At 41.5% G+C, this 16,147-nt stretch overlaps 1 protein-coding gene across 1 annotated transcript in view; it reads left to right on the forward strand.

Moving 5' to 3' along the window:
* The window catches only part of GPR176 (G protein-coupled receptor 176), a 124,645-nt gene extending 108,498 nt beyond the window's left edge, over positions 1-16,147 (forward strand). Inside the window, exons 2-3 of the mRNA XM_042989174.1 lie at positions 7,427-7,679; positions 12,879-16,147. Of these exons, the coding sequence (XP_042845108.1) occupies positions 7,427-7,679; positions 12,879-14,001 (1,376 nt within the window). The 3' untranslated portion in view covers positions 14,002-16,147. The remainder of the gene's footprint in view (positions 1-7,426; positions 7,680-12,878) is intronic.

Genomic DNA, 16,147 nt, shown 5'->3' on the forward strand with positions numbered 1-16,147 from the left:
GCATTAAATGGCAGTCACCATTATTTTTGAGATTTTTTTTATTTTTCTTGATGAAACCATGCCAAGATCATTAATTCCTTTTTTGACTTTCTTGACCCTTTGTGGTTTTGAGTTCACTCTGGTGCCATGGTACAATAACTGGCCACTGGGAATACAGAGTAGGCAGTCCAAAGTAGACTCAAATTCAAATTTCAAAAAGCTTGATACTCAAAAAGCTATAAAAATATGATTTTGTTATTTTCAGATTAATTAAGAATTGGTAAAATGGAAGGTAGAGCTGAGAAATATCATCCAGTTGTCTGAAGAGGATGCACTGATGGAAAATATGAAGGAAACGTCAAGAGATACAACCATTAGAATGAGGCCTAATATAAGTTCAATGCAAGTTTTCAGAAGACCAGAAGAAAGAGAAAGAGGGTAGGGCCAAATTCAGACAGGCAGTGGATGAACATTTTCTAGAAGTAAGGAAAACATAAATCCTAGGATTGAGGAAACATGCCAAATTCCAAAGATTTTAGTGAAACTGCAGAACTTTTAGCAAGCATATGGGGAAGCCAGCTCTCTCATATGCCTTTTGTGGAGGGTCATTTAGCAATATATATAAAAATGTGGAAGTCTTTGACTCAGAAATTCTGCCTCTAGGAATGTGTCCTCAGTAAATAATCCGTTTAGTTTCCAAATCTATCTATCTATCTATCTATCTATCTATCTATCTATCTATCTATCTATCTGGATATACATACACATACATGAAGTAAATTTGGGCATAACTGTAAAAGCACTGTTGGTTTTGCGCAGCTGTTTAAACGATATAAATCTATTTTTATTTATTGTCGTAGAAAGACGGTTGATATGGTGACAAGACCTAGTTAAAAACCAGTGTGAATAGGTTGGTCCCACTGGCATCAGTGAAATTGTGTATATATAAGAAGAAGTTTGGAAGGATAAATACTTTAAGCTTACAGATGGTTGTCAATGGGTGGGTAATTTTTACTTTTATTATTTAATTTTACTATCTTATTCATTTATTCCTTATTTATTGTCTGAGTTAAAAAAATTAACTATGTCTTCCCTTAATAATTATAAGACACAATAAGGTGTTTCACTTGGGAAACACAAAAAAACAACCCCAAACAAAAATGGTGCCCTGAAGTTTTAGATCTCCCAAGTAATTAGAGCAGTCCTAATGGCCAAGGTATAATCTATATTACACAATATCAGAACTGTAGCCCAGAAAGCAAGGCTCTTGAGTTTCATTCTCTTTTGTTTCATCCTGCCTTCTCCTTCCCTGTTCAGCTTCCAATAAGGAACCATATTTTTCACTTTTTCCTCTTCTTTATAAAACAAAATATATGCTTTCAATGGCTAAATATAAACTCTATGGTGACTACATGAATGAGCTCATTTTAAAAACTGGAAATGAATGGATTAAAGTGAATTAAAATCTGTCTATCCTTTCTGTTTTGTCAACGATGGTGAGCAGCTGGGAAAGATGCCACGAGTCAACGAGCATGGATAATAAAAAAATTGGTGAAAGATGTCATCCTGTCTTGTATTTCTCCTCTGGTAGGAAAAGCTATTTCTACAGCTGTAGCTCAGCCTGTGTCCACAGGCCATGTTGAGAAGCTGAGCAGCAGTCTAGTACTGATCATTGACCAGAGAAGGATTTCCTTGGGGCTCTATAGAGGTTATAACTAGAGCTCAATGTGATTTGGCATGTTTTTGCTTCCAGTACTGGGGAAAAGCTCTCTTTGAAAAAAAAACCCAAAAAACAATGGGTACTTTGGGGTGCTCAGTATGGTGAAGGCTGACAGTGAGTGACGGTGGTAGTGCTCCTTAGCTGTCATCAGAATTTCCTACACATACAATAAAGGATTCCCAGGCCCTTCAGGGTTCTTATTCAGTTGGGCTGAGACACAGGAATCTGCATTTTAGAAGCTTCCCAGGTGATCCCAATGATTATGAAGATTTAGGAACCATAGGTCTATGGCATAGTAGGAGGTGTCTACTTCACATAGAATACTTATATTTCTTGGTGCCTGGCTCTTCTTTTTTCCCCCTTCTTTTCCTATTCTCTCACTTTAAAAAATTATGAAACATGTTATTTCTTGGTTTTCACCTATGTAAATCCTGTCTATATTTATGGGACTACTAAAAGAGGCTGTTGACCCTTGTTGACCCATAGCTTGGGGTCTGGAATCTAACCTAAATACTTCTTTGGCATAATTGTGTGTGTTTGTGTGTGCATATCTGTCCAAATGTCCTGTAGATACTGTTTACCAGTATCTATTATCCTAAAGATGATATCTGGCTTTCACCCTAAAATTAGGAGACATAAAAAGCAAAACAAAACAAAAACTCACTGTCAAGAGACACAGAATCACAATCTTAACTCAGGTATGATCCAGATATTGAAATGATCACATAGAGAATAATTAAAAACTATGATAATCCAGGATAAGCTCCCTATCTTAAGGCCAACTGAGCAGGAGCTTTAATTCCTCTTGGTCATGTAACCTAACATATTCATAAATTGCAGGGATTAGGATATAGACATCTTTGGTGATGGGGCATTATTGTGCTTACCACACATACCACATGTAATTAGAATCCCAGAAAGAGAAGTGAGAGAGAATGGGGCAGGAGAAATATTGACGAAATATTGACTGGCCAGGAATTTTCCAAAAATAATAAAAGGTATCAAATCATAGATCCAAGAAGATTGGAGTGCCTGAACCAGGTGTATACAAACACAGACGCACACACACACACACACACACACACACACACTCACACTCACACTCACTCATACTTCTAGGCACATCATATTCAAACTGGTAAAAACCAAAAAGAAAGACAAAATCTTAAAAAAAATTTTTTTTTAATGTTTATTTGTCTTTGAGACAGAGAGAGACAGAGCATGAACAGGGGAGGGTCAGAGAGAGAGGGAGACACAGAATCTGAAGCAGGCTCCAGGCTCTGAGCTGTCAGCACAGAGCCCGATGCGGGGCTCGAACTCACAGACCATGAGATCATGACCTCTGGTCAGAAGTTCAACTGACTGAGCCACCCAGGCGCCCCAGAGAAAGAGAAAACCTTGAAGGCAGTTGGAGAAAATGGACAGAATACACACAGAAGAACAGAGGTAAGATTTATGGCAGACATATTATCAGAAAATATGAAATCCAGAAGATAATAAAGTGACATCTGTCAAGTACTAGAGGAAAACTTCATTCAACTCAGAAAATTATACCCAGCAAAAATGTCTTTCAAAAGTGAAGGAAGGGTGCCTGGGTAGCTCAGTTGGTCAAGTGACCAATTCTTGATCTGAGCTCAAGTCATGATCTCATGGTTCATGAGACTGAGTCCCACATCTGGCTCTGCGCTGATAGTGTGGAGCATGCTTGGGATTCTCTCTCCCTCTTGTCTCTGCCCCTTCCCCACTCATGCATGCATGCTCTTGCATGCATGCTCTCTCTCTCTCTCAAAAATAAATAAGTAAACATGAAAACATTTTTAAAAATGAAGGAAAGGGGCACCTGGGTGGCTCAGTTGGTTAAGTGACCAACCCTTAATTTCAGCACAGGTCAGGTCATGATCTCATGATGGTGAGATTGAATGTCAAGTTGGGCTCTGTGCTGGGCATGGACCCTCCTTAAGATTCTCTCTCTCTCTCTCTCTCTCTCTCTCTCTCTCTCTCTCTCTCTGTCTCTGCCCCTCCCCATTCGCATGCACATGCACACTCTCTCTCTCTTTCACAAAAATAAATGAAGGAAATTGGGGTGCCTGGGTGGCGCAGTTGGTTGAGCATCCGACTTCAGCTCAGGTCCTGATCTCACAGCTTGTGAGTTCGAGCCCCACGTTGGGCTCTGTGCTGACAGCTCAGAGCCTGGAGCCTGCTTTGGATTCTGTGCCTCCCTCTCTCTCTACCCCTAACCCACTCTCATTCTGTCTCTCTGTCACTCAAAAATAAATAAACATTAAAATTAAAAAAAAATAAATGAAGGAAAAAGGGAGACATTCAGACAGACTCTGAGAGAATTAATTATTAGCAGACCTGCTCTACAAAAAATGTTAAGGGAAGTTTTTCAGGCATGAGGAATATGATAGCAGGCAGAAACTTGGAAATACACAAGGAAATGAAGATCTCACAAAGTGGTTTAAGTGAAGATACATATAAAAAACTTTTATGTCTCATTTTAAATTACTCTAAAAATTGTTGAAAATAAAAATTTCAGCGATATATTTTGGGTTTGTAATTTATATAAAAATATTGTATGACACTGGAAGTGCAAAGGTTAGTAGGAAGGAGTTAGGAATATGCTGTTAGAAGATTGTTACGCTACATGTGAAGCAGTATAATAGAATTTGAAAGTTAACTGTAATTAAACATGTAAATAGTAAACATAGGGAAACCATTACAAAAAATTTTTTAAAGTGTGTAAAAAGGCAATAGTGGTAATAGAATGGAATCTGAAAAGTATTCAATCCAACATCAGGAAGATAAAGAGGAAAGAAAGGAACAAAGAATGGATAGAACAAATAGTAAACAAGTAACAAGAGGGCAGATTTTACTCCAACCGTATTAATATTTACATTAAATACAAATGATCTAAGCACATCAATTAAAAGAGCCAGATCAGTTAAAGAAGTAAGAGTCAACTATTTGCTACCTATAGGAAAGCCACTTTAAATTAAAATACAGGCTAAAAGTCGTTCCTATTATTATCTGGCATGTTAATTAAAAGCATTTACTAATAATTCATTTTACATAATTCTTTTAACCTAAGAGACTCTGTTCTTGGTTATTTTTTGGCTGCAAACTGAAGCTAAGAAGAAATTTAAAATTCCATTCTACACAAAGTAGTTGTCTGTTTTGTTTCTTCTATTATGGAATAGTATTACTTCCCTTGCTTAGATTTGCTCTTATATTACATGGTGTTTGCTGAGTATAAACATCCCTCTGTAGTCTTTCTAATCCTTGCTGATTCACTTTGGCCTCTCTCTTGGCTGTTTGTCTTCTTAGAATTTTTCTTATAATTTAACATTTGCCTCCACTTTTCGTTTGCTTTTTTCAAGTTTCAGTTTTTAGAATATTCTGTGTGGTATGTTATTTTTTTTGTAAAAGCATGACCATGAATTTTCTTGCACTGTGAGTCTGGGGAAGCTGAGTGTTTTTAAAGAGCAATTTGTTTTCTCAGGAAGATTCCCAAAGGCACATTATTTTCCAGGTCACTTTTGCAATACTTTATTTTGGTAATTAGTCTCTTTAACACACAAGCATTATTAGTTTCAAAGATGCCAAGCCTGTGAACCAGTTAAAAAGGACAGCCATTGTCAAAAAATTTTAGAGGCAAAATTTAGTTTGCAAAATACTTCCTGGTTAGTTCCTCAAGGTCTGTCAAGTACTGTCTGTGAGTAGTAGTTAATTGACATGTCTGCGTCTTCAACATCAATTATTTTTAAGTAGGAAGTCCCCCAGGTAAAGAGGAATCTTTATTTATATTTTAGATTGGGAGGAATGATAGAGCAACAGTACTCCCAGGGAAAGTAGGTTTGTCCAAATGGTTTTGAGGGTTGTGAGTGTGTACCTTGTTGCTGTGCCCATAGCCTGGGCTTTGAATATTGTCACGGAATCTAGTATTAGGATATATATTGAGAATATATCAGGAGGAGTAATGGGTACAGAACTTGAATTATTTCCAAGGGGGATTAGGTGATTTATTTTATTTATTAAAAAATTTTTATTTAATGTTTATTTATTTTTGGGAGAGAGAGAGTATGAGCTGGGGATGGGCAGAGAGAGAAGAAGACACAGAATGCGAAGCAGGCTTCAGACTGAGCTGTCAGCACAGAGCCCGACATGGGGCTCGAGCCCATGAACCGTGAGATCACGACCTGAGCCAGAGTCGGTCGTTCAACTGACTGAGCCACCCAGGCGCCCCGGATTAGGTGATTTAGAACATGATCTCTAAAATCTCAAGTATCTCAAGGTTGAATAGTGTGTTACGTAAAACGTATACTTGTCCTTAGTATGCCTTATGAAGCTAAAAAGAATCTAAAGTGCTAATAGGATGAAATGACCAAATATATAATTATCTTACTTGGTTGTGTGTTTATTTGTGTGTCTGCATGTGTATGTGTATGCTCATGTGCTTGTAAGTGTGAGTGAGAATGTGAGAGAGAGTGTATATGTACACACATTTTCTTCTGTGTGGTCAATTAGGCATTGAGTGTGGGTGCTCCTTTCCCAGTATTGTGGCCTGATTCAAGTTCTTAGAACCAAATAATTCAGTTTTTAAGTGAGGAGAGAGGTAGCTGAGAAAATGAGAGAGGTGGGAGGGTAGGAGAAAACCAGGAGAGTATAGGCCTGTGGAAGCCGCAATAGGGAAGTGCTCAAAGATGTGTCATTGCTGCTGGAGGTCTAGAACAGTACAAACCTGTATGGTAGCCTCAAGTTGCTATTGAGGACTTGAGATGTGACTAGTGCAAATTGAAATGTGTTGTAAGTGTAAAATAAAATGTACACCATGGGCACCTAAAATGAATATGATATTACATGGCAATTATGTTTCAATTTAAAAAATGCACACCCGGCATGCCTGGCTTACTCAGTCGATTAAGTATCCAGCCCTTGTTTTCAGCTCAGGTCATGATCTTACGGTCGGTGCCCCATATTGGATTCTGCTTTGACAGTGCAAAGCTTACTTGGGATTCTTTCTCTCCCTCTGTCTCTCCCCAGTTTGCGCGCGCGCTCTCTCTCTCTCTCTCTCTCTCTCTCTCTCAAAAAATAAATAAATAAGTAAATAAACACTGGAAAAGTGCATACCAAATTTCAGAAACAGGTACAAAAACAAGAATGAAAAATATTTCACCAGTACTTTTGAAAGTAACGATTACATGTTGAAATGCTAATGTTTGGGATATACTGGGTTAAATAAAGTATAATCTTAAAATGTCACCTACTTCTTTTTTTTTTTTGAAAAATATGGCTGCTAGAAGTTTTTAATGGCACGTATGGCTTGCGTCCTATTTGTCTTGCAGAGTTTGCAACATGGAGGTTGTTTGCAAACTTGGTAAAAGTAGGCTGCCTGAGATTAAGTAATATGTAGCAAATTCTTTATACTCAGATGAGACTGAATCATTACCTTATACTGTTAAGTCTAAAGTTAAATAACAAAACTTACCACTAAAATTTCTCCTAGACTTTTTGGTGCGTACATAAGTGATTTAATAATTTTACGCACATTGACAATGTAATATATAAGTATTTAAATGATTCTTTGAAATAAACTCTCAAATGGCTTTTCAATCTTTTTTTTAACCGGTTTCTTTTTTTCCTTTTTTGTCTTCTTTCTTTCTTTTTATTTAATTTATTATTTTTAATTTAAAAAACTTTTTTTTTTTTTTTTGCATATCTGGCCAGGAAACTTCATGGTGTTATGGTCAACTTGCCGCACAACCGTGTTCAAATCTGTCACCAACAGGTTCATTAAAAACCTGGCCTGCTCTGGGATTTGTGCCAGCCTGGTGTGTGTGCCTTTTGACATCATCCTTAGCACTAGTCCTCACTGTTGCTGGTGGATCTACACCATGCTCTTCTGCAAGGTCGTCAAATTTTTGCACAAACTCTTCTGCTCCGTGACTATCCTCAGCTTCCCTGCCATTGCCTTGGACAGGTAAGATCAGGTAGCCAGGGGTTCACATTTTTTTTTTTTTTTTCAAGTGCATGGAAATATTAGCATCACAAAGCAAAATGGCAAATAGTCGGTGTTCCACACTTTGCTTTGTAGTCTGCTTGGGGTCAAGTGAAAGAGAATGAATGTTTGAAACAGATGACTCACAAAAGTCATGTTGATTTCACGGCAGCTACAGAAAATAAGACCTTTAGAGAAGATGTGGCATTTGTGGGGGATACATCATGAAGTTGCTGGGGCAGACTGGATCATGATGTTGCTTCAGCTTGGTTGGAATTGGTGGCATTGGCGTTGCAATTTGTAGTAGATTGCGCATCTGATTGATAACTCTGCAATTAGTGCTTTTTGATGTAGGATGAAAATGTTTCTGGAAGAAAAAGGGAACAGTTCAGTGGTTATTTAACAAATGACTATATAACCAGTTGGAGTTGGCAAGACAATGGCAGAATTCCTCCGGAGGATTTATTTCCAAGCCTTTATACTGTGGTGGTGGTTGTTTTCTCTTCCCATCCTCTTTATAAGGGTGTTCATTTGGAAATGAATCATATTTTAGCTACTGCCATCATACATAATTTGATCAAATTCATCAGGGTCAAGTGTGAAGATTTCAGTAATCTACAGCTTCCTGCCTTCTCTTTTTGTTGATAGCACTTAGTGAAGACCATTTCAGATAATAAAACATTTTAGAGAATAGAACTAAACAAGCAGACAAGAGCTGGAAGGCATTTTGCATCCATGAGTACTTTCGATTTCAAGATTTACAGAGAGGAAAAGTTCCTGAGGGGAAGTGTTGGCTCTCTGGCTTTATCCCCATTGATAAATTTAACTACATTTTGGATGAATTTGGAATTTTTAAACTCGTCCGTTCACACTTAATTCCTTAATGATCTATGAGGGCATGGATTACAGAACCAATCTGTGGAGTCACTTCAGCCTCAGACCTGGACTTCTGATTGAATCAACTGCCCAGGGTCATCTGCATGGAAGGACATAGAGTCACACAAAGTCCCCAGTGTACTAAGAGGAGTCATTGACTTTGCGGGTAAGAGAGAGGGCTCTGGAGCCTTAAGTTAGCTTTAAGTCCTACGCACACTGCTTTTTTGCTGGGTTGCTTTGGGCAAAGTGGCTTAACCTTTCTGAGCCTAAGGTTCCTCAGTAGTAAGAAAAGTTAAGTGAATTATTTATGGCCTGTGCTTGGAAAGGCTGCACCAATATTTGTTTGTCTTGAGGTTTCCCTTTTGATTGGCACAGCTTTCCTTAGATATATTGTCTGCAATTATTTTACCGTCAGATCTTGCTAGGAGCCACTCTAGCTCTTTGGGAGTTTATCACTAGAATTTCACCATCTACAGGGTCAGCAGAAGCAGGTGACAAAGCCAAATGTCACAGGCCAGGGTGTTTTGTGTCTGCATTCCTGTTCATAGGGGTCAGTGACCCAGCAGATGCAGCTAATTGTTACTTTGTGGGTATCTAGCCTCCGTAGGCAGGACTTTCTATTTTCTTAGAAGAGAAATCAGAAATCTGGAGTTTTACCATTTTTATTTTTTTTAAGATTTTATTTTTTAAATGACCTCTACACCCAACGTCGGGCCTGAACTCATGACCCTGAGGTCAAGAGTGGCATGCTTTACCAACTGAATCCGCCAGGTGCCCTGAGTTTTACTATTTTTAAATGTTGGCAACTAATTCTCATTCAAAAAAGATTATGTGCGTCACTCAATCCCTTCAGCAAGCTGAACGTGCCCCATGTCATGCCATTTTGCCGTGCGTGTCTCTTCCATGCTCAGCAAGATGTCTCTGAATATCTGGAAAGTGCCATCGCACAGCCCTGGAATCTAGCAGGGTAAGGTTGGAGTGAAAAGTCCACTTACAGCCGGGTGGATGCCCTAATGCATTTTGTGTTTTAACTATTCCATGTTCACAGCAGGGGTCCTTCCCACGCTCCTTCTGCCACCTGCTCGGTGAGGTCTTCCATCTTCCGTCCGCGAGGTGGGCTTTTCTTTCTTGAAAGTGTTCTTCAACCGTTTTGTGGAGATACTATTTACATGTCATAAAATTCACCCATTTTAAGTGTACAAGTTAATGAATCTTCGTATTTTTACAGAGAGGTGCAGCCATCACCGCAACTGACATTTAGAACATTTCCATGACCCTAAAAAGAAACCTCCTGCTCACTTACAGTCACTTCCCTTTCCCACCTATGGACCAAGGCAACCACTGACCTACCTTCCGTCTCTATTTGTTGCTTTTGTGGACATATCTTATTGTGGAGTCATTCGACTTGTTGTTTTGTGTCGAGCTTCCTTCACTCAGCTTAATGTTTTCAGGGTTCATCCATGCAGTAGATTTACAGCTTCGTCCCTTTTATCCCTAGTTCTGTTGAGATATAATTGATGTATAGCAATGTAGAAGTTCAAGGTGTACAGCAGAATGACTGGGTTTACGTCTATTGTGAAATGATTGCCAGAGTAAGTTTAGTTAACATCCATTGTCTTGTACAGAAACTCCCCGACCCCCCAAAAAAGAAAAGAAAAAAATGTGGTGTTTTTCCTTGTGAGGAGAACTCTCAGAATCTACTCTTAAAATTTTGCTCCATTCTTTTTTTTTTTTTATTATTGTTGAATAAATATTCCCTTGCGTGGATATGCCATGTTTTGTTCACCCATTTACTAGTTGACAGGCATCTGGGTTGTTTCCACTTTCTGGCTATTGTGCATCATGCTGCTATGAGCCCTGGAAGATTTTTACAATAGGATGCAGTAAGAGTGTGAACACCGGATTCTGAACATGTTGCCATCGTGCCTGGAAGCTATGCAGTAATCCCCGAGGGTTGCTTCTGGGCCCTCAGTGTTAGACAAGAAAATATGTAAACAATAAGAAATCCTTATTCTCTTTTCAGCCAAAAATCTATTGTATTTTTGCTATGATTTAAAAAAAAAAGTACATAAGTCGTTTTAGTAGGAAAAAAAAAGACTGGTAAAAAAAATCCTATTTTATTATACAAAGAAACAGGTTACTGTCAAGTGTAAGTAGGGCGTGCATGAAGATGAAGGGAAGACAACCCTTTCTCTCACTTCTTTCTCAGATATTTGCGTCATGGCCCTGAGTCAGCAAGTTAGTTGGGAGGCCACTTCCTACATCATCTTCTAGTGATGTAAACATTAACAAAATGATTTATAGCGAGCCCGTGTGCTTTTCCAATACACAGTGGGAGCCTGGTCTTGTTACCTGTCAGTTGCTAAATGGGAATGTGTTCATGTGTGGGCACAACACCTTTACAGTGGACTGATGAGTTGTGATTAGAAATGTATGCGTACTCAGAGAAAGACATTGAGGGCATGCATAACTCTTTGTTATGTACTTTCTCTTTCTTTCCCTCCCAGAAAGAGATCTAGAACACATTTCACCACATTCCATCCATTCCTGATCATCCATGGTCATGTGCTTACATCGTATCTCCCTCAGCCTGGAACATTCTCCCCCCAGCCTGTCCCCTGCCAGACTCCACCACGGTGCCACCTTCTGTTGACATTTTCCCAGGTGCTCCTTTTCTGGTACCTCCTTTGTGCACACCTCTAGAAGAGCCATCATCTCCTGTCATAATTGCTCATCTGCATGCCTTTTTTCCACATGGAGTTTAGGGATGTTCCTGTGTGTCTTTTCATCTTTGTAACCCAGTGCCTGGTGCAGTACCTGGCATATAGGTGGTGCTCAGAGATCCTTGTGGCAGGGAGGCACGCATGCTTATCTGACCCCATAAGTGATGAATGTTAATAGAGGCAGAAGGTCGACTCCACCTTTAGCTGACCACAGAGACCTATGCTGACCATAGGTCTGATGACTGGTGGCAGCCCTTTCATGACAGATATGGTTCTTAGGGTCTGAAGAATTACTCAGTTTCCCTAAATCGTTGGTGATATTGAAACAAAGTGCTTTTGCAGTTCTGATCACGTTAAAGCTTGAAGGAAGAAAGGGCTGATCTGATTTTAACAAAAATCTAATCGTGCAGGCATTTTAGACGTAATTGTTCTTAGGGTCACTGAGTGATTATCATGGGAACAATGGCTATTGAGCAGGAATAATTTTTGTCAGTTGAATTGATTTTGTGCAAGGACCTTGTCAGAGTCCGTCCTTCACATGGGGCTCATCTGCCCTGGGCGCCTTGTAAATGCTAATGATATCCATGCGTGCACTGTGGCCCAAGGCTGCTTTGGATATGTCTGTACACAAATTTCTTTCTCTTAGTGGCTTTGAAAATTGCACTTATGCTCTTCTAGCCCTTGTAAAATTTTTTTACAAGTTACCCTTTACCGTTAAATTGAAAAAATAGATGTCTTTACGTAGAGGGGAGACATCCTTTATATTGAAGGCACTCTTTGGAATCTAATGCTAGTGGCAATATTTATAACTAGCTATGAAATGAAATGATTTACTTGTTTCCCTTATAGTCTTGACAGTCCTATATGACAGGGCTCTTCTCTGCTCATTTTTTGAAAAGGTACTTTTTTTGGCCTAGTGTACTTCTATTATGTGGGAAAGTCCTCAAAACTTAAGGTCTAACTTCCTTTTTTTTTTTTTTAATGTTTTTTTAATCTCTATTTATTTTTGGGAGAGAGAGAGAGAGAGAGAGAATGTGAGCAAAGGAGAAACAGAGAGAGAGAGGACACAGAATCCAAAGCAGGCTCCAGGCTCTAAGCTGTCGGCACAGAACCTGACATGGGGCTCGAACCCATGAATCCCAAGATCATGACCTGAGCTGAAGTCAGACGCTCAACCGACTGAGCCACCCAGGCGCCCCAACCTTTTTTTTTTTTTAACTTAAAAAAAAATGTTTCTAAATTTATTTTTGAGAGAGAGAGTGTGAGCAGGGGAGGGGCAGAGAGAGAGGGGGACAGAGGAGCCAATGCAGGCTCCAGGCTGAGAGCAGGGAGCCCGATGCGTTACTTGAACTCACGAACCGTGAGATCGTGACCCGAGCCGAAGCAGGAGGCTTAACCAACTGAGTCACCCAGGTGCCCCAAGGTCTGACTTCCTAATTCCTCCAGTGGTCCCGTGTATCTTAGGCAGGATAAAAGAACTTGACTCATTTTTCCCCCTCTCACCTACTTTTGGTGATGTAGATTCCCCGAATGTAAACAGTATCTTCTCCTGTGAAATGAATTTTGCTTGCGCATTTTGCAGGTACTACTCAGTTCTTTATCCGCTGGAGAGAAAGATATCTGACGCCAAGTCCCGCGAACTGGTGATGTACATCTGGGCCCATGCCGTGGTGGCCAGCATTCCTGTGTTCGCAGTGACCAATGTGGCCGACATCTATGCCATGTCCACCTGCACTGAAGTCTGGAGCAACTCGTTGGGCCACCTGGTCTACGTGCTGATCTATAACATCACCACCGTCATCGTGCCTGTGGCTGTGGTCTTCCTCTTCTTGATACTGATCCGACGGGCCCTGAGCGCTAGCCAGAAGAAGAAGGTCATCATCGCAGCTCTCCGGACCCCGCAGAACACCATCTCTATCCCCTATGCCTCCCAGCGGGAGGCAGAGCTGCATGCCACCCTGCTCTCCATGGTGATGGTCTTCATCTTATGCAGTGTGCCCTACGCCACCCTGGTTGTCTACCAGACTGTGCTCAACGTCCCCGACACGTCTGTCTTCTTGCTGCTCACTGCCATTTGGCTGCCCAAAGTCTCTCTGCTGGCGAACCCTGTGCTCTTTCTTACTGTGAACAAATCCGTCCGCAAGTGCTTGGTAGGCACGTTGATACAGCTGCATCACCGGTACAGTCGCCGTAATGTGGTGGGCGCAGCGGGTGGGGTGGCTGACGCCAGCCTGGAGCCCAGCCTGCGTTCGGGCAGCCAGCTCCTGGAGATGTTCCACATTGGGCAGCAGCAGATCTTTAAGCCCACGGAGGACGAGGAAGAGAGTGAAGCCAAGTACACTGGCTCAGCCGACCTCCAGGCCAAGGAGATACTTAGCACCTGCCTGGAGGGAGAGGGGGAGCCCCAGTTTGCGCCTCCTAGGCCGCTCCTGGGCGCGGCGGACTCTCTATCCCAGGTGGCTCCAGGGGCCCCCGCGGAACCTGAAACATTGCCCGACAAGTATTCTCTGCAATTTGGCTTTGGGCCTTTCGAGTTGCCTCCCCAGTGGCTCTCGGAGACCCGAAACAGCAAGAAGCGGCTGCTTCCCCCCTTGGGTAACACCCCAGAGGAGCTTATTCAGACAAAGATGCCCAAGGTAGGCAGGGTGGAGCGGAAGATGAGCAGAAACAATAAAGTGAGCATTTTCCCGAAGGTGGATTCCTAGTAAGGATTGTAAATCCCTGGAAGCAGCAGGGAGCTCCCGCACCCCTGCCCTCCCTTCACTCTGGCCAGCCCTGCGATTTGTGTGATCTCCTTGCAGCCAACTACGGGTTGACTCTTCCTGTGTGGGCCAAATGCTTTTGGAATGAGAGGGAAACCTATACAAAATCAATTGTCCTCTTTATTGAGGGAGTATATATATTTATCTCAGTGATGTGTGTCCTTGGTATAAAGTTGGTGTTCCTCTCTGTGGAGACAAAAGCTGGATGGTGTGGAAAGGGCCTTGCTTGGAATGGGCCCTCCATGTGCATTTTCTGAGGACCCAGCAGAAATATAGGGAGAGAAGAACATCTGTGAGCTCAAAGGGAGTAGGGGCCCTCTATGGGAAGCCCAAGATAATTATGGAGGGGTGTGGCCACAAAGAAAATGCCCATTTGATTCACTCAACTATGACAAGTATTAAAAATGTTTAATATTGATCTGTGTCTTCAGGGGAGATAGGGACTTGGCATTTGACACCTGACACCTTTTCTCTAGAAGGCCTGATCTTATGACTCAGTTTCTCCTGAAACCCTTCGTCTCTTTCACTGGGCTGTAGACAAGGAATGGCTGTCCCACCCCCATCCGACAGATATGGCAACCGCTGTGCCAAGGGGTGAGCGAGGAGATACTCTCTTGATTATCTTGACATTCTTCTAACATCACTGAAGCCTCAGAAAATTATGTCTGCAGTGTTGGTTGGAAAACATTACAAGCACTTTACCAGGTCTTTCCCCATTAAATTGCATTTTTCAACCAAGGGGAGAGGAGCTAAGAGGTAGAGAAGAAAGACAGAAACGTCCGTACCCTGTAGTCTTCTCTCTTCCGATGTTGATCTCGTGTGAAAGGGGCTATGTCGCAATCAGTAGAAGTGAAGTGCATTGAAAAAGATGATCTTGTGCAAACTTTCGGGATTCAGAGGTAATTTAAAAATGCAGAGTTAGTGTAAACTGGATCCTCTGGAAACATCAAGCTAAAAATACTTGATTAGGAAAGGGGATTCTGCCCAAAAGAGGGAGAGAAGTCTGACAAAGATGGCTTCCTTCTGATGAGGACTCCAGAACCCAGGTGTGGCCAGTCTCGTTTTCAGTCTCTTTGCACAACTATGGTTCTCCCTCCTTTGTGGACACAAAAGAGGAACGGGACAGGGAGAAAGATTTAATCATTTTAAATGCCAAGGCAGCACCTAGCCCAGGTGAGCTCTTCACTTCCTCTTTTCCAATAAAGTTTTAGCAGGAGTCCAAGGGCATAGAGAAGGAGGAGGACAGTGTCCTCAACAGGTTAGCCTCCTGGGGGCTCTTATAAGCAATTCAAGTCAGTTTTGGGGTAGATTCACCAGGCTGAATTCCAACCACAGGTGACACTCCACTTTTAATGAGGGCAAATCAAGTGCCAGCTCCACTGTTCTCTCTAGGACATTTTGTTCTTGTTAATAGTATGTGGGGAGGACCATCCAGTGCCTTGAGCAAGCTTGAGTGAAAGTAGGCATTCTCACTGGCAACCTTCCTTCCGATTCCAAGGGCAGTGGTCCTCACGGAACCCCTCCTTTAACCACATGGGCCCCCTGGCCCTCAGAGGAAGCTCAGACTATGTGTGGGGAGTTTCTTGTGATATCTGGTGTGGTGTGGTGTCTTGTGATTCCAGAGTATGAACCCAAAGTCCCTTACTCGGAAGAGGGAAATCCTCCCTTTTTGTGTTTTGTCTCCTTGCAGTGTCGTGCGCTCTTAGCACAAACAGGGGACTGCCACATCCTCTCCGTGTGCCCCCTGCCCCCAGCCCTTTGTGCATGCCATCTATAGCTTCGTGCCCTGGTAGTTAATGGTGGCCCTTCAAGCTTATCATTCAAAACCTTCCCAATCGTTACAATTTCCACCAAGGAGAAACGTAATCTGTCAGAAAATTGTGTCTACTTTGGAAGAATTGTCAAACGTAGCCACTTTGGTGTTGTTCTGATAATATATATGTACAACTAATGCATTCGGGTGAGGCACAATTGGGTAGTTCTTTCTTATGTATGTTTGAAGCAGATGGTTGACTTCTAGCAGGTCATTGCCAGGTATATTTCTATAGTCTTTGAAGAATTACATTTTAATAAAAAACTGAAAAGTCAT

The sequence above is a fragment of the Panthera tigris genome, chromosome B3 (genome assembly GCF_018350195.1).
Source record: "Panthera tigris isolate Pti1 chromosome B3, P.tigris_Pti1_mat1.1, whole genome shotgun sequence".
NCBI classification, from domain to species: Eukaryota; Metazoa; Chordata; class Mammalia; order Carnivora; family Felidae; genus Panthera; species Panthera tigris.